We start from the raw sequence: 25,374 nt of genomic DNA, 5'->3' as shown, positions 1-25,374 counted from the left end.
CTGCTTTGGCTAAATAAACATTAAACTACTGAAGGCCACAGAATGTGTGAGTAGTAGAAACAGTCTTGGAACCCTTCCATTATTCACCACCCTCTCCCTAAAGAAGCAACAGAATTGAAGCAAAAGACCAGTTAGGAAGTAACATTAACCTTTGGGTAGATTGTTTGGTGTCTAGACTAAAGAGTTGGCAGTGGGAAAGATATCTTAATGAATCAATCTTAATGAACAAGAGAATGTAAAACAATTTTAAAAATGAAAGAAAGAAATCATGGCCAAGAGGATTTTTAATTGGATTTACTCAGTATCACAGAGTAAATCATTAGCTGAAGCTATAATTTAAAGATTCAATCTTATCAATTTATATAGTTTTACAAGCTTTTGAGTCCTACTGCACTTGAAAAAACAAAATAAAAAGAAAACTCCTTAGATATAACTTTAATTTCACATCACCTTCAAATTAAAAGTTAAACAAGAGACACAAAACTTAATTTCAATTGCATTTTAGCTATGACTATGAGAAAAGAGTCTACCTAAATCTGAAGATTCAGCGTAGCAAAGAATAAAAACGTTAACAGTTTAGTACATACAAAATATGATCATAACAACTACAATAAAATCTCTGACTTCAAATTTATGTTTGGTACAACACACACGACACCCCTGTAATTACTGTGATTATATTTTAATTAATGTTCTTTTCAAGCTCATCTCATGCTCAATTGCTCAGTGTCCAACTCTTTGCGATGCTATGGACCGTAGCCCATCATGCTCCTCTGTTCACGGGATTTCCCAGGCAAGAATACTGGAGTGGGTTGTCATTTCCTCCTCCAGGGGCTCTTCCTGACCCAGGAACTTAATCCATGTCTCCTCTGTTTCCTGTACTGGCAGGTGGATTCTTTACAACTGAACCAACTGGGAAGTCTGGATGCTATTCTACTCACACACGTCTTTCAAAATCATACCATTAATAATTATTGCCAAATGTTCTAAATATATTTTAATTCCAAACCAAGATCATTATTACTATTCATTAATAAATCAATAACAATGCAATGGTTATATATTAAACTTTCTTCTGATACTCACAATTAGAGTAAAAGACTTAGCAAGATTTCTACATATGAACCCTATCTCCCAGATTACATTAACTATAGGCTGAAATAAATCCTGGCTCAAGAATCTAGCATACACGCATCTCTTTCAATTCTGGTTTCCTCGGTGTGTATGCCCAGCAGTGGGATTGCTGGGTCATCATAGAGACGCGTGTACCCCAATGTTCATCGCAGCACTGTTTATAATAGCCAGGACATGGAAGCAACCTAGATGTCCATCAGCAGACGAATGGATAAGGAAGCTGTGGTACATATACACAATGGAATATTACTCAGCCATTAAAAAAATACATTTGAATCAGTTCTATTGAGATGGATGAAACTGGAGCCCATTATACAGAGTGAAGTAAGCCAGAAAGAAAAACAACAATACAGTATACTAATGCATATATATGGAATTTGAAAGATGGCAACGATAACCCTATATGAGAGACAGAATAAGAGACACAGATGCATAGAACAGTCTTATGGACTCTGAGGGAGAAGGTGAGGGTGGGACGTTCCGGGACAATAGCATTGAAACATGTATATTATCATATGTGAAACAGAACACCATTCCATGTTCAATGCATGAGACAAATGCTTAGGGCTGGGGCAATGGGATGACCCAGAGGGATGGGATGGGGAGGGAGGTGGGAGGGGGGTTCAAGATGGGGAACACATGTAAACCCATGGCTGATTCATGTCAATGTATGGCAAAAACTACTACAATATTGTAAAGTAATTAGCCCCCAACTAAAATAAATAAATTTATTTAAAAAAAAAAAAAAGAATCTATCATACAGCCTCAAGTTCTTCCTGATATCCAATTTTAAGGCACCAAAGTTGAGGGTGTTTTCCATGGGAATTCAAGTAAACTCCAATAGGACTAGGCTAGTCTTTTCCACAAGTCTTACTAGACTGAGCTCAAGTTCTTCTTATCCCCTCCTACATTATTAATATATTGATTTTTGGTAATTCAATGAACACCTTAATTCATCACTGAAACAGTTATCTAGAACTCTGACGTTAAGTTCTATATTAACTTAGTGCTCTCCTATCCATCCATCTGCTTCCCCTCTCCAAGGTCACAAGTTGTCATTAATAACAGTAAAAGGTGTTTTTCAAAGTATATTATGTTATTTCATGTTATAAAGCAACACAGTCATGGACCTGGCATTAAACACCAAAATCTGGTAAAATGGTTTCTTAAGCAGTAGGAAAAGTAGAATAATCCTTTTGTAAAACAATTTAGCAAGAATGTACAAAAAGCCACTCTAAATATTATTAATAATAGCCTCTAACATCATACTCATTTCTATAGCAATCAGTTCCAAGAAAATAATCTAAAATATGAAAAACAAAATTTGTAACAGGATATACATCACAGTGTTATGGATAAGAGGCAAAGCAGAGACAACATAAATGTTCAATAAGAAGTAAATGATTAATAAATAATGCTACATCTAGCTAAGGTCTGTCCTTTGCCTATAGGGGCCAATGTAAGTTTTTTAATTTGAAAACTGTCATAATATTTTGAATGTTTGGCAAATTATAGAACTTCATTTTTTATCCTTAATAGAATTTAGTATGTTAAATTAAAAAATGAGAGATGAAAGCAGGGACCAATATAAGCAAGTTATATACTGAGGTTTGTATTGTCAGATCTGTTTTATAATATGCTTCAAAGTCATATTAAAAGATAAAGAAAATGTGTAAAACTATCAAATAAAATTCTATATACTTGTGTTAATAGAAACAAATATTTTCTGGACCAAGCACCATAAATATTTTCCTTTAAAATGAGAGTTTCTTCATACCCAAATTATGAACTGGAAATATTTCTTCAAAGCAAACTGCCAATAAAGAATAAATATATAGTATATAAATAATAGAGAATCATATTAACTAGCTCTATCCTATAGTATATATATTAGAGAGTCAAAGTTTAAAAAATAGTAAGCAAAATTTTAATGTATCATGTTTTCTATATAATGAAAGATAAAATTAGTAAGATCAATACATAAAAATAAGTGATTTTTCAAGTAATATGAAGTGGTATAGAAATTCATAGTCAAAATATTCATTTTTACATGGTAAATTACTTCAATTAGTGATTTATGAAGTTAGTACATCATTTATACTGGTGTTCCCAAATTTTAGACCTTGGACATTTTGGCTGAAAATACAAGGAGCTAATGCAAGATATCTTTGAATTAATATGCACATATGTATTTTCTCAATGAATGATAAAAATATAACTACTATCACTTGGTAGTCTGAAATTGCTTTTAACATTAAAACAGAATTCTCATTTCCATTTGGAGACTATGAACTCTATATACATCTATAAAAAGTAAAAAACTTTAAGAAAAATGAAAAAAAGAAATATATACTACTTTAGTTATATTATTCTAACCTTACCTCATTCTTGATCTTAACGACTTATTATTTAAATGTAACATTTTTGAAAGAGCACATTAAGACTAAAAATTAACCTATCAGTACTTGGAAAAGATAATATGAATCTTTTTATCTTTAAAAAGGTAAAGTATTTAGTGTCTACACGAATCTGTGTATTGTAAAGTCAAAGTAATCTAAAATCAAATAATTGTGCAACTGAGATACTAAAACACACGAGATTTTAAGATTAGATGGTATCCAGACTAGTCCAATGAGCTAGTCCAATGTAACTGGAGGATTTCAGAACCCAAGAAAATAAAGTCTGTAACTGTTTCCATCGTTTCCCCATCATTTGCCATGAAGTGATAGAACCAGATACCATGATTTTAGTTTTCTGAATGTTCAGTTTTAAGCCAGCTTTTTCATACTCCCCTTTCACTTTCCTCAAGAAGCTCTTTAGTTCCTCTTTGCCTTCTGCCATAAGAGTGGTGTCGTCTGCATATCTGAGGTTATTGATACTTCTCCTGGCTTGTGCTTCATCCAGCCCGGCATTTTGCATGATGTACTCTGCATATAAGTTAAATAAGCAGGGTGACAATACACAGCCTTGATGTACTCCTTTCCCAATTTGGAACCAGTCTGTTGTTCCATGCCCGGTTCTAACTGTTGTTTCTTGACGTGCATACAGATTTCTCAGGAGGCAGGTAAGGCGGTCTGGTACTCCCATCTCTAAGAATTTTCCATAGTTTATTGTGATCTACACAGTCAAAGGCTTTGGCACAGTCAATAAAGCAGAAGTAGATGTTATTCTGGAACTCTCTTGCTTTTTTGATGATCCAATGGATGCTGGCAATTTGATCCCTGGTTCCTCTGCCTTTTCTAAATTCAGTTTGCACATCTGGAAGTATACAGTTCATGTACTGTTGAAGCCTTGCCTGGAGAATTTTGAGCATTACTTGGCTAGCATGTGAGATGAATGCAATTGTGTGGTAGTTTGAACATTCTTTGGCATTGCCTTTCTTTGGGATTGGAATGAAAACTGACCTTTTCCAGTCCTGTAGCACTGCTGAGTTTTCCAAATTTGCTGACATATTGAGTGCAGCACTTTCACAGCATCATTTTTTAGGATTTGAAATAGCTCAACTGGAATTCCATCTCCTCCACTAGCTTTGTTCGTAGTGATGCTTCCTAAACTGAGGCCCACTTGACTTCACATTCCAGGATGTCTGGCTCTAGGTGAGTACTGTAGTTATCTGGGTCATGAAGATCTTTTTTGTACAGTTCTTCTGTGTATTCTTGCCACCTCTTCTTAATATCTTCTGCTTTTGTTAGGTTCATACCGTTTCTATCCTTTATTGTGCCCATCTTCGCATGAAATGTTCCTTTGGTATCTCTAATTTTCTTGACGAGATCTCTAGTCTTTCTTATTCTATCCTTTTCCTCTATTTCTTTGCATTGGTCGCTGAGGAAGGCTTTCTTATCTCTCCTTGTTATTCTTTGGAACTCTATATTCAGATGGGTATATCTTTCCTTTTCTCCTTTGCCTTTTGCTTCTCTTCTTCTCTCAGCTATTTGTAAGGCCTCCTCAGATAACCATTTTGCCTTTTTTGCATTTCTTTTTCTTGGGGATGGTCTTGATCACTGCCTCCTGCACAATGTCACAAACCTCCATCCACAGTTTTTCAGGGACTCTATCAGATTTAATCCCTTGAATCTGTTAGTCACTTCCACTGTATAATCATAAGGGATTTAAGTCATACCTGAATGGTCTACTGGTTTTCCCTACTTTCTTCAATGTAAGTCTGAATTTTGCAAAAGGAATTCATGATCTGAGCCACAATCAGCTCCTGGTCTTGTTTTTGCTGACTGTATAGAGTTTCTCCATCTTTGGCTGCAAAGAATATAATCAATCTGATTTCGGTATTGACCATTTGGTCTTCAAAATCACCGCAGATGGTGACTGCAGCCATGAAATTAAAAGACCCTTACTCCTTGGAAGAAAAGCTATGACCAACCTAGACAGCATATTAAAAAGCAGAGACATTACTTTACCAACAAAGGTCCATCTAGTCAAAGCTATGGTTTTTCCAGTAGTCATGTATGGATGTCAGAGTTGGACAATAAAGAGGGCTGAGCAACGAAGAGTTGATGCTTTTGAACTATGGTGTTGGAGAAGACTCTTGAGAGTCCCTTGGACTGCATGCAGATCAAACCAGTCAATCCTAAAGGAAATCAATCCTGAATACTCATTGGAAGGACTCATGTTGAAGCTGAAACTCCAATACTTTAGCCACCTGATGCGAAGAACTGACTCATTGGAAAAGATCCTGATGCTAGGAAAGATGGAAGGCAAGAGGAGAAGGGGACGATGGAGGATGAGACAATTGGATGGCATCACTGACTCGATGGACATGAGTGTGAGCACTCTCTGGGAGCTGGTGATGGACAGGGAAACCTGGCGTGCTGCAGTCCATGGGGTTGCAAAGAGTCGGACACAACTGAGACTGAACTGAACTAAACTGGAGGATTATTAAATGGCATTTATCTCATTTCCTTTAGAATGAAACCTTAATCTAAATCTCACACTTTATACACCAATTAAATCAAAATAGATCACATTCTCAAATATAAAATGTAAAAGTATAAAATTTTTCTTAAATATGCCACTAAAAATATAGTCCATAAAAGACCAAAATCAATAAACTAGATTTCATCAAAATTAAAACTAAAATTGTAGCCAATATTATAAATAAGAACGTAAAGAATGAGCTTTTAACATTACACTGTAGCAATATATATTTGAGGTAAAATATGACCACACATGGGACTTCCCTGGTGCCAAAGTGGTAAAAGCATCTGCTTGCAATTGAGAAGACACAGGAGACACAGATTTGATCCCTGGGTCGGGAAGATCCCCTGGAAGAGGACATGGCAACTCACTCCAGTATTCATACCTGGAAAATCCCAAGGACAGAGAAGTCTGTTGGACTACAGTCCTCAGGGCTGCAAAGAGTCAGACATGACTGAAGCGAGTAAGCATGCACGCAAACATGGCCATACACAGATGTCATAAAAATGTGAGGCTATATGAAAATAGGTATTTTGCTCTTTGATCCACCTGTAAGAATGCTAGGATTTAGTTCACATTTTTTCATTTAAATAAAATTAATTATTTACACTTACCAGCAGCTTCTAGAACCAACTGGAGTCTTGCTTTGGCCTGTTCAGCTGGTGGCTAAAAATCAACCATAAAAAACATACACAAGTCAGTTTTAACAGAGCTTTAAACTAATGTATTATTATGTGAGTATCAGAAAATTTAGCTAACTTTATCATAATCAGTATTAATATTAACCCACATCTTAACAAAATTCCATCACAGCAGCTCTACCAATCTGCTTTCTCACTCTAGTAATCGAATCACACTTTTCATTATTATGAAAAGTGCAAAGAATGAAGTTCTTTCTTTCTTTTTTTACTGGAATAGGTTTTATCTACTACCCAACTTGTACCAGTCAGCAACAGCAAAAGAAAGGCAATTTAATAATGAGGCAAAATCAACACATTTAACAACATACTCTCAGGTTGTGTTATTTCTTTACTTATGGAAACATGCAAAATGACCTATTTAAATAGCAACTTAAAGTCTAATACCTTAGGCAAATATCATATTCTAAAACCAAATATTTCCTGCTTTCTTTACAGTATTTGAAAGGAGTAACTGTGATAAAGATAAGACACAATGTGAATTACTGCTATCAGTTCCTATTAGTGTTCTTAAAACTATTCTCTCAATCAACTTTGATTCAATACAGATGATAATGTTGAAAATACTTTCCCACCAGTGACCTTATTCTGAGATTTTCGGATAATATATATTGATGGTGTGCAAACTATAACATGGTTTGTATCAAGCTCATGATTTTTATGAAAGATCTGTTAAAAACTGAAATACTTAAGATTTTACAATAAGTTTCTGAAGATGTCAGTACTGACTAAATAATTTCATGTTTATATATGATACCATCATTTGAGAATTAATATTTTACAAGATATATTTGAATGTTTTGCAATTTGTGGAAAAACAGCCTGAAAAGAATTACATAATCGGATATAGAAAGGGGATGTTATGCTCAGAAAGGTGTAAGAATTTGAATGGTGCTTCTGAATAACCTATAAGACAAATGATGGGAAAATGGTAGATGCATCAGGAAAGAAGACAGGGATAGCCTTTTATATCATGGAAGAGGGAGTAAACTATGGTCTAAACCTGATTTTGTAAACAAGTTTTACTGAAACACAGACATGCTCATTTGTTTATGTATTGTCTATAGTTGCTTTTGTGCTCAACTCCACGGCAGCAGAGTCAATTGTTTGTGGTAGGAAACTTACGGCCAGCAAAGTCTAAAATATTTACTACCTAGATCTTTAAGGAAAAATCTGTTGACTTCTGCCATATAAGATGGAGAGACATGGGAGAATTTGAAGCAGTGGGGTGATGAGATGAGATCTGCACTCTGATACATCATTCTAGCAATATATTTGAGGATGAACTGAAAAGAACAAAACAGAAGGCAAGGAGTTCAGTTAGGGAGCAGTTAAAGAAAATCAGGTGAGAGATGATGAGGGCCTGGGGTAGTGCAGGAGTAGTAAGGTTGGACAGGAAAAACTAGATTTGAGAAAAATTTAATTGGTAACATGAAAGGACTGATTGAAAATGAGAGAAGAAGGAGCTGACAAACAAAGGATATTTTATATCATATGTCTATAGAAAAAAGATATGTAAGTGTGTTTTATGAAGTTATAAAACTGATATATACTGAATATGATCTCTGTAACAGTTATAAAGGAAACTGCGCATACAAGTCAAGCAATTAACACAAACATTTATAATGATGACAACAATTTCACAACATCTCACATCACTTTGAGGGAACAGAGTGAGTGTGCAGAACTGTGGAGCCCATGGCCCAGCTAAACAAAGCTGCTGGAACTCAGCAACAACTCATTGTTATGCAGAAATGCAAGCCTAGGGTCATAAAATTTCTTGATTTTTCCTGAGACTTTAAGTCACCTAACAGACAAATAGTGTGTGGAACAAAGAGTACGTCTCAGAACCAGATTCAATCCCCAAACAGTCTGTGACCTCTGCCATCTACTTAACAGATACAGTAGAAACATGGTACTTTGTGCATCATAAAATAACTAGAATGGCAAGAAGGAAATGATGTTCTGACTAGCAGGTCTTAGAATTATGAAGTATACATTTCAGAGTATCCTGGTAACCAGTGACCTTTGATAGAAACAGGCGAGACACTGTATTGGTTAAGATATTTCATGGAAAAATTATAGGTTTTTCATAAGGAGAGAGTAACAAATAAATATTTAAGACAAATGTACAAAGTGATGAGAACCAACATCCAATAAAATATTAACAAAATTGTTAAAATCTCTTAACCCAAAAATCCCACTCCATAGCAGCTCTCCCTCTCCCCTACTTAAGACCACTCTCTTAAAAACATGGTGATTATCATCCCTAAGGAGTCTTGATGGTTGATGTTCAAGATAAAACATTTGTTAAAACATATTTATATTTATTAATTTCTTTAACAATCTATAATACAGGATTAATATTTCAAAGATAAAGAAAACCAGGGAGTAAGAGTAGTTTACTAACTTGCCTTTACTAGTAAATGACAGATTGAAATTAAGACCTACTGACTCCAGATCTCAGGATTCTTCTAATTACTAGGATATTCACAAAGTCAAAGCAATTAATTTCATATATAAAAGAATAAGGATAGACTTTTTATTTTCAGTCTTTATAATTTAATTTTGGTAATATTTTGTTTATCTAAAATTGGTAAATGGTACTAATGTTATTTAGAGCCAGAAAAGAAACTTTCCTGCCAGACTACTCTGTCCATGCATTTCTCCAGGCAATAATACTGGAGTGTGTTGCCATGCCCTCCTCCAGTGGACCTTCCAACCCAAGGATCAACCCTGCATCTCTTATGTCTCCTGCACTGGCAGGCAGGTTGTTTACCATTAGAGCCACCTGAAAGTGAAAGTGAAAGTCACTCAGTCGTGTCTGACTCTTTGCGACCCCATGGACTACACAGTCCTTGGAATTCTCCTGGCCAGAATACTAGACTGGGTAGCCTTTCCCTTCTCCAGGGGATCTTCCCAACCCAGGGATTGAACTGGAGTCTCCTGCATTGCAGGTGGGTTCTTTACCAACTGAGCTATCTGGGAAACCACCTGGGAAGCCCCAAATAAGTAAAAAACTAGTATCAAATACAAATGTTTGGAATAAAGCAATTTCTCATTATAAGAACTATAAAATGAAGACATATTTAAGAACACAATGTCAAAATTATATTGCATGAAGCAAACTTACAGAGAAAAAATTGTATCCTATTGAAATATAATATTCCTTAAATCAAAATGAGTAATACATAGTTTGATAAATAAATATTACCAAAATTGAAATATACAGAATATAAATGTGTTCCCTTAAAAAATAAATATTAGCATTGACATTTATAGAATAGTAAGAATGTTATAAATTTTTACTGTAAGTTTTCATATCATACATATCATATAGGGCTTACATTTTCTAAACTAATAGAGGTCCTTTTTGGGGGAGAAGGGGGTTAAAAGTCTTTTATTGCCATGGATTATACAGAACTGCCCTGCTCTCTCCCTTTCCCTTGGTAGCCAAGTATACCCACATAACTCCATCTGTAAACCCAAGTTTTAGACAAGAGCACTTACTTTCTTAGGACGAAACAAAAGCTCCTAAGATGAAACCAAAAGATAGGTCAGTCTCTTGATGATTATAGAGGTGACCATTCTCAAGGTCTAGACTGTTTCTTTCAACTTTGGGTTTACTCTTATTTAGTCCAATCCCCTGAGTTCCTTATAAATTGACTGCATGTCTAGATTCTCAAAATATTGCCAAAGCTAACATTCCATACCAGCACAATTCTTTGAGCCATGACCATAAAACAAAGAGAGAGAGAAGCAAAAAGAAGCCTAACCTTTACAAAAAACCATTTAAACTATTTGCTCACTCTTCTCACTTCTATTCATTTTTAGCTTCCTAACCACTGGCGACCACTAGGGAAATTCTGCAAATTGATGAAACTATAGCCATTCCAGCTGCCAACCACAGTCTTGGGGTTGTTAATGACAGGGAAGTATAAAGTCTGAAAAACTTGACGAGCAAAGAGAGAACTCAAGCTTAGAAAGAAACACTTCACAAAATCAAAATTAGGACTGCATTATATGGTTTTCAGCAATTACTCTCAATTTTATCTTGTCACGTGCTTATTTTGTACAAAAAATATATATACAGTGAGGATACTGGAAGATGGCAGAGTAGGAAGCACCAGGAATCTGTCTCCCCATCTAGACAATAACTGCACTGGAAGAATCTGTCAGACATAACTCTTTTAGAACTCTGGATTCTGTTGAAAGCTAGCAACTACCAGGGGAAGACTCAGTATATTGTAGTTAGCTTCTGTCAATTTCAGCTATTAGGGACTTCCCTGGTGGTTCAGTGGTTAAAACTTCCCCCTCTCAGTGCAGGGGGCACGGGTTTGATCCCTGGTCAGGGAACTAAGATATTGCATGCCACATGGTGTGGCCTAAAAAAAAAAAAAAAAATAATAATAAACTTTCAAATTCTGTTCTAAAAAAATTCAGCTATTAGCACAGTAGCAACTATCCATCGCCCAATGCCAGCTGCACGGCTAACAGCAGTGCACCTGTTCCTGAAGCTGCTTGCCCACAGCATAAGTGTTGGTAAGAAGGTGGAGAAATTGGAACCCTTGTGCACTGTTGACAGGAATTAAAACAGTACAGTATTGTGGAAAACAATAATGCAATATCTCAAAAAACTGAAACACAGAATTACCATATGATCCAGAAATTCCAAATCTGGGTACATACCCCCCAAAATTAGAAGCAGGGCCTTGAAGAGACATTTGTACACTCATGTTCATAGAAGCATAATTCATAATAACTAAAATGGAAACACCCAAGTGTCCACTGAATGAATGGAGAAGCAAAATGTGGTATAAAGATACAGTGAAATATTATTCAGTTTTGAAAAAGATGGAAATTCTATAATATGCTACAACATGGAGGTGATCAGAAAAGATGTTTGATATGATTTCAATCTTCTTAAATTTATTGGGACTTGTTTTGTGTCCCAACATATGGTCAATCTTTGAGAAAGTTCCATGACTACCTAAGAAGAACCTGTTTTCTGCTTCATTAAAATGGAAAGTTCTGCAACAAATCTATCAGATCCATCTGGTCTAATGTTTCATTTAAGGCTGTTGTTTCCTTTTCGACTTTCTGTCTAGATGATCTATTCATTGATGTCAGTAGGTCGTCGAAGTCCCCTATGAATATTACATTATTGTCAATTCTTCCCTTTAGTAATTGTTTTGTATATTCTGATGGACCTATGTTGTGCTGTGCTGTGCTTAGTCATTCAGTCATGTCCACCTCTTTGTGACCCCATGGACTGTAGTGTAGCCTGCCAGGCTCCTCTGTCCATGGGGATTCTCCAGGCAAGAATACTGGAGTGGGTTGCTATGCCTTCCTCCAGGGAATCTTCCCCACCCAGGGATCAAACCCAGGTCTCCTGAATTGTAGGCGGATTCTTTACCACCTGAGCCCTGAGGAATGCCCAAGAATACTGCCGTGGGTAGCCTATTCCTTCTCCAGGAATCAAAACCAGGGTCTCCTGCATTCCAGGTGGATTCTTTACCAGTTGAGCTACCAGGGAAGCCTGGACCTACGTTAGGTGCATATATTTTAATAACTGATGTTGTCTCAGTGAATTGTCCTCTTTATCAGTATATAATGTCCATCTTTGTCTCTTGTTACATTTTTTGGCTTGAAGCTTATTTTGTCTGATATGTGTATGGCTATCCTTACTTATTTTTGGCTGCCATTTGTTTGGAGTATTATCTCTCAGTTTTTCACTTTTAGCTTATTTTTGCCTTGAGAGCTGAGGTGAATCTTCTAAAGGAAGCATATAGTTGAGTTTTCCTTTTTAATCTGTCCAGCCACTGTATTTTGGGATGGGTAAATTAGATCCATTTCCATTTATGGATCATTGAATGATGAGGACAGCACTGTCATTGTATATTTTCTTGTTCTGTATTGACATTGTTTCTTTTCCCCTGTGTTTCTGCCTACCATTTTAGTTTAGTGGTTTTCTATGATGTTTTTTATAAACATCATAGAAAACATTGGTTTTCTCTGTTTTTATGTTTTGTGTCTCTACACTAGATTTATGTTTTGTGGTTACCATGCAGTTTATATAAAATGTCTTGGTAAAATAGTCCTTTTTCTGCTGATGGCATCTTATGTTCATTTATCTATATGAGTTCTATCCTTTTCCTCCTTTCCTTTTGTGTCTTGTTGTCTCAAATTATTTCTTTTCATATTGTGAGTTTGTTACCAAAGTAGTTACAGTTATTTTTATGCTTTTTTTCCCCTTTTAACCTTTATGGTATAATAAAGTATTTAAAAATCTATTCTAATACAAAGTTATAATTTTCTGATTTTATCTATCACTATACTCAAAGTTTTTGTATTTTTGCTTTCTTGTTTCTGGTATAAGAGCTACTTTAGACATTTATTGTAAGGTCTAGTGCTGATGAAGATCCTAAGCTTTTCTTGTCTGAGAAAATCCATTTCTCCTTCATATCTGAATGATAATTTTGCTAGACAGACTATGCTTGGCTGATAGAATTTCTTCAATTTTATTTTTTTTGTATCTTACTTCTCTTTCCTCTTCTACTTGTACTGTTTCTCTATTTCTACCTATAGAATCCTCTATTTTCTCTCTTTCAAAATGGCCTGGTTTACTATTTTCTCTCTTTCAAAATGGCCTGATTTACTTCCAATGTTTTCTAATGCATTCTTCATCTTGTTGGTTGAGATTTTCAGCTCCAGAATTTGTTTGGTTCTTTTTTTTAGAGTTTCAAACTTTATCCTTGAGCTCATTAACCTGCCTTCTAACTTTTCTTGTAGTTCATTGAGTTTCTTCATAACAGATATTTTGAATACTCTATCAGTTGGATTGCAATATTCCATGACTTTATGTTTGGTTTCTAGAGAATTGTCATTTTCTTTTTATGGTACAATGTTCTTGCTTGATAAGCTGTTCTTCATGGTGCTTGAAGAGTTGTTCTTCTGGTGCATTTAAATAAGCAAACACCTTTCTATTTCATTCTAACCATTCAACAGGTTAGAAATTAGAGGCTTTTATTTGTTTTCCAATAAATGATGCTATACTACACAAATCTCACATAAGCTGCCTCTGATTATATTTGAGACCCCGCACTTTCCACCTCTACCACCTCTGTTAGAGGCTCACTTTGTGCCTTCCTTATCACTGCTTGTGCCTTGAAGGTCACTGGTGCCCTGCTGCTGCTAGGTCACCACATGGAGCACTGGGATGGTGGGCCCTTCTCCCATGTCCATGATATCCTGAGTCCCAAGCTCTGCCACCATGGAGGGTGAGGGTGGAAGAGGAGTCAGGGTTGTGTGGACACCTCTGCCATGTCTGGTGTTGTCAGGTATGCAGTTCCGTTGCTTCAGGTGGGGAGGGAAGTGGTGGCTCTGGCCCCACTGTCACTGCAGCCCAGTTACCTGTGGCCACAGCTGCCCTGTGTGCCATCTCTCCTGCTGCGGCCAAGAAGTCAAAGTCATGTGTCCACCTCCTCTGCTGCTACTTAGTTCCATGGACCTTTGGGTTCAGCTGCTGAGACTGGAGGGCCATAATCACAAGCAGCCCCATCTACTGTTTCCTCAGTTCTATCTCCCTATGTGTTCCAGACCACCCACTCATATTTAGATGTACAGATATATGTAGATGTACAGATACATGTAATATATGTAGAATTCTCTGGCATTCTGGTATGCTGGGCAGAGTCAACTTTACTGAGTAGTATACATTTTACTAGTTGAATACTGAAGGGCAAAGACAAAGGTAATGTCTCATTCCATGCCATGAAGCTGACATTACTCCAATATCATTTCAAATTTCAAAGATCTTACAGCATAATGAGGAAAATAATAAAAATAATAATAATTTAAAGAAACTACAAATTTACTAAATGTCTACACTATGCTAAGACTGTGTTATTTCTATATTTTCTTAAAGATTTCAGACAGCGGCTTCCCTAATGACTCAGACAGTAAAGAATCTGCCTGCAATACAGGAGACCTGGATTGGATCCCTGGGTTGGGAAGATCCCCTGGAGAAGTAAATGGCAACCCACTCCAATAGTCTTGCCTGGGGAATTTAATGGACAGAGGAGCCTGTTGGGCTACTGTCCATGGGATTGCAAAGAGTTGGACACAACTGGGTAATTAACACTTTATTAAGGTATAATAAAATTTACACCATCTAAAGTGCACAGTTTTATAGGTTTTGACATATGTATACAGCCATGCAGGCATCATTACTCTTAAGATAATCAGCATGTCCATTACTCAAAAATTTTCCACATCCTTCTCTAATTCCTCCATGCCCCTCTGTGCCTCTATTCCACTTCCCAATTCCCAGGCAACCACTGATCTGCTTTCTATCATTATACATTACTTTGCATTTTCTACTATGTTATACAGATGGAATCATATGATATATACTCTTTTATATCTAGGTTTGAAATTCAGCATAATTATTTTGAAATTCATCCACGCCATTGTGTATACTGACATGCATTCCTTTTTCCTGCTGGATAGTATTCCATTGTAAATAAACACTACAACTTCTTTATGCATTCACCTGTGGACAAACATACAATTTTTGACTATTATAAAACACAGTACAAACATTCAGGTAAAAGTCTTTGTATAAATATATGCTTTCATACCTCTTGGGTAAATATCTAGGATTGGAATGGTTGAGTTATATGGTAAACATATGTTTAACATTTTAAGAAAATACCAAACTGTTTCCAAAGTAGTTTCACATTCCTGCTAGCATGGTATAAGAGTTTCTTGCTCCACATCCTAGTCATGACTTAGTATAACTCATACTAAGTTTTAATCTATATTTTCCCAATGATAATTGGTGCTGAGCATCTTTCCATGTGCCTGTTTATTACCTATATACATATACTAGATGGTAAAATAGATGGTCAAATCTTTTGTCAATTTATTAAACTGCTTTCTTATTATTGAGTTTTCAGAGTTCTTAATTATAACGACAGTAATTTTTCATATACAAGGTTTGCAAATTGCATACACTCACAGGGAATTATATATTTACACTTATAAAGCCCCTCCCCTATCGAGGGACTTGTTTTGCATTATCATAAGAGATTCTTTTGAAGAACAGAATTCCCTAAAATGGATAAAGCCCAATTCATCAATTCTTTCTTTTATAAATGATGTTTCTGTGGTGTTATATCTAAGAAATCTTTATGTAACCCCAATTCACAAAGATGTTCCCTATGCATATACTTAGAATTTTTATAGTTTCTGATTACATTTAGCTCTATGAAATACATTTTGTTAAATTTGTATATGGTGCAACATATACATTGAGAACCCTTTCATTTTTCTGTAGGTTTTTTGCCTTTGAATATTTGTTAAAAATCAATTGGATATATTTATCCACAGAAATGAGTCTATTTCTAGACTGTCTATGCTGTTCCATTAATCTATTTGTCAATATCGGTACTAATACCACATTGTCTTTATTTCTTTATTACTACAGTTTTATATTAACTCTTGAAATCAGGAAGAATAACTCCTCCAATTTCTTCTTTTTCAAGTAGTTTTGGCTCTTCTAGCTCTTTTGCATCCCCAGATTAAAAAAATTTTTTAAAAGTTTATTAGTTTCTACAAAAAAAAAAGTCCCTGCTAAGATTTTACCATGGGATTGCATTGAATCTACATAGCCATTTGAGGAGAGGGAACATCTTAACAATGTTAAATTTTAGCCTAGTATATATTTTTCTATTACCTTTACCTCTTAGTCTATATACCTGAAAAAATTATGCATTTTAATTAGAACATTTAGACCAATTTGAACTGTGGAGCTGGGAAAAACTCTTGAGAGTCCCTTGGACAGCCAAGAGATCAAATCAGTCAATCCTAAGGGAAATCAACTCTGAATATTCACTGGAAGGACTGATGCTGAAGCTGAAACTTCAATACTTTGGCCACCTGATGTGAAGAACTAACTCACTGGAAAAGACCCTAATGCTGGCAAAGATTGAGGGCAGGAGAGATGACAGAGGATGAGATGGTTGGATGGCATCATTGACTCAATGGAGATGAATCTGAGCAAACTCTGGGAGATAGTGAAGGGCAGGGAAGCCTGGAGTGCTGCAGTCCATAGGTCACAAATAGTCGGACATGACTGAGCAACTGAATAGTAATTAATCTACTACATTGCTGTTTGTTTTCTATTTGTCCAATCCAATTGTTTGCTCCCCCCCCTTTTCTCCTTGCCTTTTCTTAGATTGACCATATTTATAACTCCATTTTATATTCTTTATTGGCTTATTAGCTACAACTCTTTTGTGTTACTTCGGTTGTTGCTTTAGAGTTCACAGTATACACCTTTAACTTATTACCCTCTATCTTCACTACATCATTTCCTATACATTATAAAAACCTTATAATAGAATCCTCTCATTTCTCCTTTCCCAGCCTCTGTATTAGTATTGTCATTGCTGTCACATATTGTTATAAACTCCACAGTACATTGTGCTTATTCTTTAAACATTATCTTTTAAAGAGACATCTTTACCTGTGATGTTATCATTTCCAGGACTCTCTATTATTTTATCAACTCAGTTTTCCATCCAGTATCATTTTCTAATGCTGAAAGGGGTTCCTTTGATATTTCTTGTAGCGCAGGATGTTTGGTGATGAATTCTTTCCACTTCTGTGTCTCTTTTTAAAAAGTCTCTATTTGGTCTTCATTTTTGAAATATATTTTCCCAGGGTACAGAATTCCAGGTGTATAGTATTTTTATTCCACTATTTTTAAGACGGTGTTTTACTGTCTTGTAGTTTGCATTGTCTCTAATGACAAATCTGCTTCCACAGTTTTGTTTCCTCATGCATAATAACAATAATATTTTTATTTGCTTTTAAGATTTTCTTCTCACAACTGGTTCTAAGTAATTTGATTGTGATATGCCTTCGTGTATTTTTCCTCACATTTCATGTGCTTGGGGCTTGTTGTGCTTCTTGGAACTTCTGGTTTATATTTTTTATCAAGTTTGGAAATATTTTAGTCATTAGATCTTTGAATATACTTTTCGGGTTTCCCAGGTGGCACTCGTAGTAAAGAACCCTCAAACCGATGCAGAGGATGCTCTCAGTTGCCCCCTTTCTCACCTTTCCTTTCAGGATTCTAGTGACATGCATGTTGTGTACTTGATCCCCTGAAGCTGTGCCACAGCTCAAAAATGCTCCCTTTTTCCTGCTTTTCTTTTTAGTAATTTTCTCTCCAGTTTCATTTTGAATAGTTCCTTTTGCTATGTCTTTTATTTCACTACTCCATCTCCTGCAATATGTCATCTCCGTTAATCCTATCCAGTGTAATTTTCATCTCAGTCATGTAATTTTCTTATCAAGAAACTTTATTTTTTAATAACATGTATATTTCTCCTAAATATGCTCAGTCTTTTTAGCACCTCTCTGACCACATGAAATATAATTATAATTGTTAATGTCCTTGTCTACTAATTCTTTTATTGTATAAATTCTGAGTCAGTTTCAACTGATTGATTTTTCTAATACATGTTATATTGTCTTGGTTTCATGAATATATGGTAATTTTTGATAGAATGTCAGACATCGAGAATTTTATTTTGCTGTGTGTTGGATATTTTTGTATTCCTATAAATTACCTTGTTGTTTGTTCTGGGACACAATTACTTGGAAGCAGTTTGATCTTTTCAGTTCTGGCTTCGTTAAGCAGGACCAGAATAACTCTAAGTCTGTGGTTAATTTTCCCCTCTATTGAGATAAGGCATTTTTATTTAGTACTTGCTTGAAGCACTATGAATTAGGAGGCTTTCCATACTGATGGTTGGGAACAGCACTATTCCCAACTCTGCATGAGTGGGAAGTAAGATTTTCTCTAATCACTTCACGTAGTTCTTTCCCAAGCTTTGGCTAGTTTCTTCACGTGCAAGTAGTGATGAGTAGTCTGTGGAACACTCAAGGGGCCCTCTGCAGATCTTCTATAGCTCACTCTTCTCTGGTAACTTGCGCTGTGAATTCTATAGGCTTTGCTTCCTGGGTATCACAGCTCTAGGTGCTGCCTGGGTTCTCCTACCCTGTAGCATGACTGGACAAGTTCTGTAGGCCTTAAGCTGGAGCAACTAAACAGCTCATCTCATTTTTCACATTTCTCAGGAATCACTGTCTTTCATGTCTAATGTCCATTATCTGGAGAGCTGTTTTTCCATATATATTTGTCTAAATTTTTAGTTGTTTGAGATGGGAGGCTAAATCTGACCTACTGTTACATCTTCACTGGAATAGGAAGGCTATTATTTTTTTTAATACTAAGCCTTGTGAAGAAAAGTTACTGGTCCAAAGTTACATAGCCATTTTTCTAATGTATGTTCATAACAATGCATTATATATACTCAAAACCTATCAGTTCCCTTTGTCTGGACAACTGTTACTTCCGTTTCCTAGCTAATTTATGAGTTCAGCTTCTTTAAGGCAACAATGTCTTACATCTCTGTCATTAGCACCTAGGATAGTGTTTGGAATAATAGTCAATGCTTAGCAGGTATATATTTGAAACTTCCTTGCAATTTTTCAAAATCTTATAATTATCATATATAAAATAATTCTGAAGCATAAATTCTACAGAATTCTACCTGAGAGGAAGAATTACCTAACAAACAGATGGATTATTGAGAGAATGATAATGATACGTGGAAATTATAACAAATAGTAAAAATGAACCATGTAATCTATACTTACTATGTTTTTTAACCAACTTATTTGATAATAAAATGCCAATTCTTAAAGTGATCACATGAGCCCTAAATATATATATATATATATATATATATATATATATATATATATAAGTGATAATTTCTTTGTCTCATATCTTTTACAGCACATGACAGATATCCTGAAAAAAGAGTACAAACTACCTAAAAAAATTAAATTTTGGGAAAAAAATAGTTGTTATTTATTATATGCTTATAATGTTCCAGAGACTGTGCTAATCACTTTACATACATCTCATTTAACAAAATTCTCATAGCGATCCCAACAAGACAGGCATTCTTAATGCCATCTCTTAGATGAAGAATAAATTACAGTAAGTCACAAAGGTGATAAGGTGGCAGAACTTGAATTTTAACCCAGATCACAAAATCCATGTTCTTAGCAACACTATACTTCTACATAACTAGAGATTCATTTGTTTGTTAACTTTCTTGGGGGTGGGAATAAATCAAATAATTTTTATTTGCCAGAAAAGACCATATAAAGTTAAAACAAAATTTTCTTTAACGTTTTGAATGCTACCATTAACCATCTTAAAGACTGTGAGTGTCATCTAAAAAGCTCATTTTAATCAAGCTTTTTCAAATGAGTAACTATAAAAATATTAAACATATTCACAGTATAGGTACTGTGCTCTTTCCTTCAAAGTAAATGCAATCTCACTATGACAGAGACACATATCAACAGCTTATCATATTTCTGGCTACATTTCATTTTAACAGTTACTATAATTCTATCTCTTAAGATCAAGGTCTAAGCTAGAAATATTACACATAGCTCAAAAGTAGATTTATCTTGCCTCTAGAACTTAGCACCAAGTTAGTTTAAATAAAGACCATAAAAGAACAGAATTAAACCAATAGCACATATTCTGTTTCCAATAGCAAATTCCTCGTAAGAATTTTAATCAAATATTTTTCTAAACAGCTTAAGCAGTTTGCAAAAAAATTATTTATAGCTATTTCCTTTTAAAAACTGAGACATATGTCATTTTATAGACGAGTAAGTTAAAGAGGTGACTCTGATCCTAAGGTTACAAAATTCCTCTTAATGTCTGTTTAAGAAACTCATATTCACTACTCAATAACAGTACATGTGAAATGATCCTGCACATATACTGTGCAAATATACAGCCAGGCTTATTTGTTCATACATTGTTTATGGCTGAAAGCAGCAGGGTTGTACAGTTGTGGTAGAGATCTTATGGCTCACAAACCCTAAATATTTATTTTGTCTTTTATCTAGACTTCCCAACCCAGGGATCTTCCCAACCCAGGGAGAGAACCCAGGTCTCCTGCATTGTAGATGGATTCTTTACCAGCTGAGCCACATGAGAAGCTCTTATTTAGAATACTATACCTGTATTCTTTCCACTTAACTTTTCCACCCTATATACAGCTGTTAATGCTACCTTCACAAAGCAAGCTTCTAATTAAGTTATTGCTTAAAAAACTCATCAGTGACACTCCATTGCTTCCAGATTTAAGCATAAATTAATCACCTTAATTTTCAATGCTATCGGTACATTTCAACCTTATTTTTCTACCCTTATCTTTCAACCATTTATGTATTCATATCCAGCATTTCAACAGTACATGGCTTCTCACTATTTCTCAACCACATTCTCCATATTTCTCCCACTGCTTTCCTCATGCAGAAGCCTCTATTTGGAATTTCCTTTTCCTCAGTCATCCTTAGTTGCAGAAATGCCATCATCTTTGTTGAGCCCTACCTAGTTGGCTGGATACAGTATGGACTATAAAGTGACTCACACAGTACTCAAAATCCTTGTGATAAGGCTATAGACTACCTCTCTGTTCTTTCAAAATGAATGCCTCTCCCCTTCTATTCCCCAGTGGCTCAGTGGGAAAGAATCCACCTGTAATGTAGGAGACGTGGGTTCAACCCCTGGGTCGGGAAGATCCCTTGGAGAAGGAAATGGCAACCCACTCCAGTATTCTTGCCTGGGAAATCCCATGAACAGAGGAGCCTAGCATGTCCATGAGGTCGCAAAAGAGTCAGGCACAACTTAGTGATTAAATAACAACAACAACTCCCGTACTTAGTTTCCTTCATTCCTAGCCCCAGATACCGAACCTCACTGCTTAAACCAACTTTTAACAGAATTTAGGAAGAAGGTTTAGATTTGGCAAGAAAGTAGCTGTATATGGAAGCTAGGCAGATGAAGTAGAAATTCTCCCTGCTCTGTGGAACCAAGACAAGCAAGGAGAAAGGGAAAGAAGCTTGGCTAACTCAATCAAAGTTTAGAAGCTTAAAACAAACAGAAAATGGAAGAAACAACAAATCCAAACCATCATTTATTTGTAATTGCTACATAACTGTGCCACAGAAATGTTTACTTAACATGTCCTGTCAGAAATTGTGGCTTTCTTTTTCTTTGACAGCTGAACCAAGAGATTCCCCCACAAAAGGAAGAAATTAGCGGGTTTTATATGCATCAATTATTGGTATATTAGGCCTCTCAGAAATTCTAAAATAATTCTATGCAAAACAAATTATTTCACTAAAACTTCTAGACATGACATTAAGGTTAAAATAAAATTATATTTAATAATACAATTTTTTAATATATTAAATGGCAAGGCACAAATAATTTCAGGTTCCTAAATTTTTTCTAAAGTGAAAAGGTGGGCAGTAACATGCAAAGAAAAACATTCATATTGTTCTAAACACTGTTCTAGTATCTTGGTGTTTTTTTGTTTTAAACATTGTTATAACCACCTACTTTTGCTATCACAATTTAAATATCAGCACACCATAAATATTAATAATTTAGGATAATCTATTAGATATTATTATTTTTAAAGAATTGCATAAATGTCTTTCCTGATCCTTTTAGAATTCAGTTTAAAATAATACTTTCTATTTTTAAAAGCCTTTGTAGTCTGGCAACAGCTATTTCTAAAAAACTTATTCCCTGTGACTACTTTTCTTTCAGTTATTTGACTTTGTCTTTCTCTCTCTCTTTGTATCATCTTGCAACTGCTGGGAAGGGAATGGTGTTCTCTGCAGTACCAATCACCTGGACTAGTCTACTTATTATTTCTCTTTGCTGTACTGACTTCACAAAAGTTTTTAACTCTCTTGACAAAACCTTTTCTGTTTTATTCCAAGTTATAATTTCTATCTTTAAACACAGTTACTTAGTCTCTAAAAGATCTTTCAAAATCACCTTTTAAAAGTCTTTTTCCTAACAAAGGCCAAGAGGTAAAACTACTAGAAAGTTTTTTTAAGTTATGTTTTCTCCTCAAAAACATTAATTAAATTTGAACCACTGGGTTCAAAATGGACAATGAAATATTTGACCTTCTGTAGGTTTATTTTATATCTCTATAAACAAGCTGTAGAAAATAACTGATTGGAATGACTTACAAAGAGATTTTCTAGATGGATTATTTGCAAACAGGATGTTTGCAATATTTCGTATGTCCCCAAAAGTTTTATATATATGGGAAAAAAAAAAGTAAAAGGCAAAGAAAGACTGATTATGCATCAGAACCATATTCTAATCTTAACTATGTAAACTTTAAGGGTTTGTTTTCTCATTCATGCAAGTGTGTTCATAACAATGCTTTTCAAAAATAGAAAACTGTCCCCCAAAAGTAAATGACTAAATAAATTGTGGTTTAATCCCTTGATGGAAGTAGCACAGTAGTCAATTTTACGAGTGTTTTTAAAGATATTAAATAACATGGGGAAATGCTAGAATTACATTCTTATACTGCAAAACTGAACATGTAAAATGACACAGATTTGTTAAAGAAAAGAAAAGAAATTAAATTTAAAAATTTTACATAAAATGCATATCCTAGGAAAAAACTAGAAAATATGTGATAAAATAACAATTTTTATTATGTACTCTATCCTTAAGTCTTTCTATGTTTTTCAAGTAGGATTTCATCAGCTGGTGCAAGAAAAATGGGTTTCACAACAACAAAAAAATGTTTTTACAGTTAAAATAATGAAAAAATTAGATAACAAATTTTTTTACAGTTCAATATAAAGTACATTAATGTAACATTTCAGTGTATTAAAGTATGCTCTAGAAATTGTAAGAATTATTTAAGTTTTGCCTATAATCTGACATTTGACACCCATTATTGCTACTACCATGAGGTTATAGATATATTTTGCTTAGAGGTGAATTTTATAATGGATAAATGCAACAGCCTTTTGCCTCAGGAGACTTGTGATCAATAAACGGCTTAAGTAATAAGTGAAAATTATGTAGATGATCAAATATTGTTTTTTTTAGCTGACATTAGTCTAATCACAAAACCACTTCCCTATTCATCATAATTAATGATCTCCACTCAAGGAAAGCCCAAAACCATGGGTGTTGTTACTCATGATTAAAATATAGTGGCAGAGGCTTGACTTCTAACTTACATTGCTATTTTCCTTTTAGAATTCTAATGTAGAGCCCAAGTAATATACAAATATATAATCAATATATTATTTCTTGAACTCCCATTCTAAAATAATCAGATTCCTCTCTCTTTCTTGCTAGTTTCCTCCTTACCCATCCTTGCTTATTTAAGACAATGAGGTAATAACCTAAGCCCTATTTTACTCATGAAAATTACCACACTAATAAAATCCTATAATCAAGAGTAGTACTTTATGTATTTAAAAATATATATATTATAAAAGAGCAACTAAATATATTTTCATAGTAACTTCAGTATGATAACCAACTCTATACCACTTGACTAACCCTCCCTTTTCTTTTCAATTGACTACTCTACCAAAATGGCAGCTGATTTTTCACATTCTTGAAAAATACAATTTCTTTCAAAATTGGTTCAACATATTTTTATTTTTTTAACAAGGCCATGAAGGAGAAAACATTAAAAAAAAAAACTTCAGGTAAAATTATATGAAATGCTAATATATTGTCATTTTTAAAATACAAAAGTGGTAATTTCATTTAGCTCCACTTAAAAAAACAAAGTTGAAAGGGAATAAGGTTGTCTTTTTTGACTTAGAAACAACAGAAGAAATTATGAAGGAAAATGACTGACAGATTCGACTGCATAAAAATACTCTACATAAAAAGTATCCAGCAACACAGAACTAAAATAGATGGCAACACAGTGACAGTAATATTATTAGCAGCAAATCTAACCAAGAGTTTAGAGCTTCATTTCAAAACAATTCCTAAAAGCTGTTAACAAAATCACTAATTTTTAAAAGATTAGAGAAAGAAAGCTTATAAAACAACTCACACAGCAAAATGATAGCTGGTCAAGTTCTGTACTTGGATTTCTCTGGGAGAAGTCTCAGCTATTAGTATTAAAATGTGCAAATTAGATAACTCTGATACTTAATGCCAGCCAATGATGCAAAACTTTCATGCGTGAGCACTAAGTCGCTTCAGTAGTGTCCGACCTTTTGTGATCCGCCAGGCTCTGCTGTCCACGGGATTATGCAGGCAAGAATACTGGAGTAGGTTGCTATGCCCTCCTCCAGGGGATCTTCCCAATCCAGGGACTGAACCCGCATCTCTTATATCTCCTGCATTGGCAGGCGGGTTCTTTACCACTAGTGCCACCTAGGAAGCACCCATCATACTTCACTTATAAACTGCATCTTCTAGACTGATACAACAGCTACAGAAAGCAATTTGAAAAACGTGAAAGAAGTCTTAGAAGTACTCATACTCTCTGAGAAACTATTCCTAATTTCAGGACCTAGAAAATAATATTTAAAATAATTGAGAGCTATGATCATTCACATATTTCAGATACTTGCTTTAAAAAAGTGAAGGCCAGGAACTGACCTAAACCTCCAATAATAAAGAACTCGTTAGATAAATCTA

The 25,374-nt window shown here is 34.8% G+C and overlaps 1 protein-coding gene across 2 annotated transcripts in view; it reads right to left on the bottom strand.

Annotated features, from left to right (window-relative positions):
- RSRC1 (arginine and serine rich coiled-coil 1) overlaps positions 1-25,374 on the bottom strand; it is a 427,216-nt gene that overhangs the window by 177,648 nt on the left and 224,194 nt on the right. For both annotated transcript variants that reach the window (XM_081570648.1, XM_081570649.1), the window contains exon 6: positions 6,678-6,729. In XM_081570648.1, the coding sequence (XP_081426774.1) occupies positions 6,678-6,729 (52 nt within the window). The remainder of the gene's footprint in view (positions 1-6,677; positions 6,730-25,374) is intronic.

The sequence above is a fragment of the Giraffa tippelskirchi genome, chromosome 2 (assembly GCF_054371585.1).
Source record: "Giraffa tippelskirchi isolate mGirTip1 chromosome 2, T2T-mGirTip1v1.2.pri, whole genome shotgun sequence".
Lineage (NCBI taxonomy): Eukaryota > Metazoa > Chordata > Mammalia > Artiodactyla > Giraffidae > Giraffa > Giraffa tippelskirchi.
This window is presented reverse-complemented; position numbering and strand designations above follow the sequence as displayed.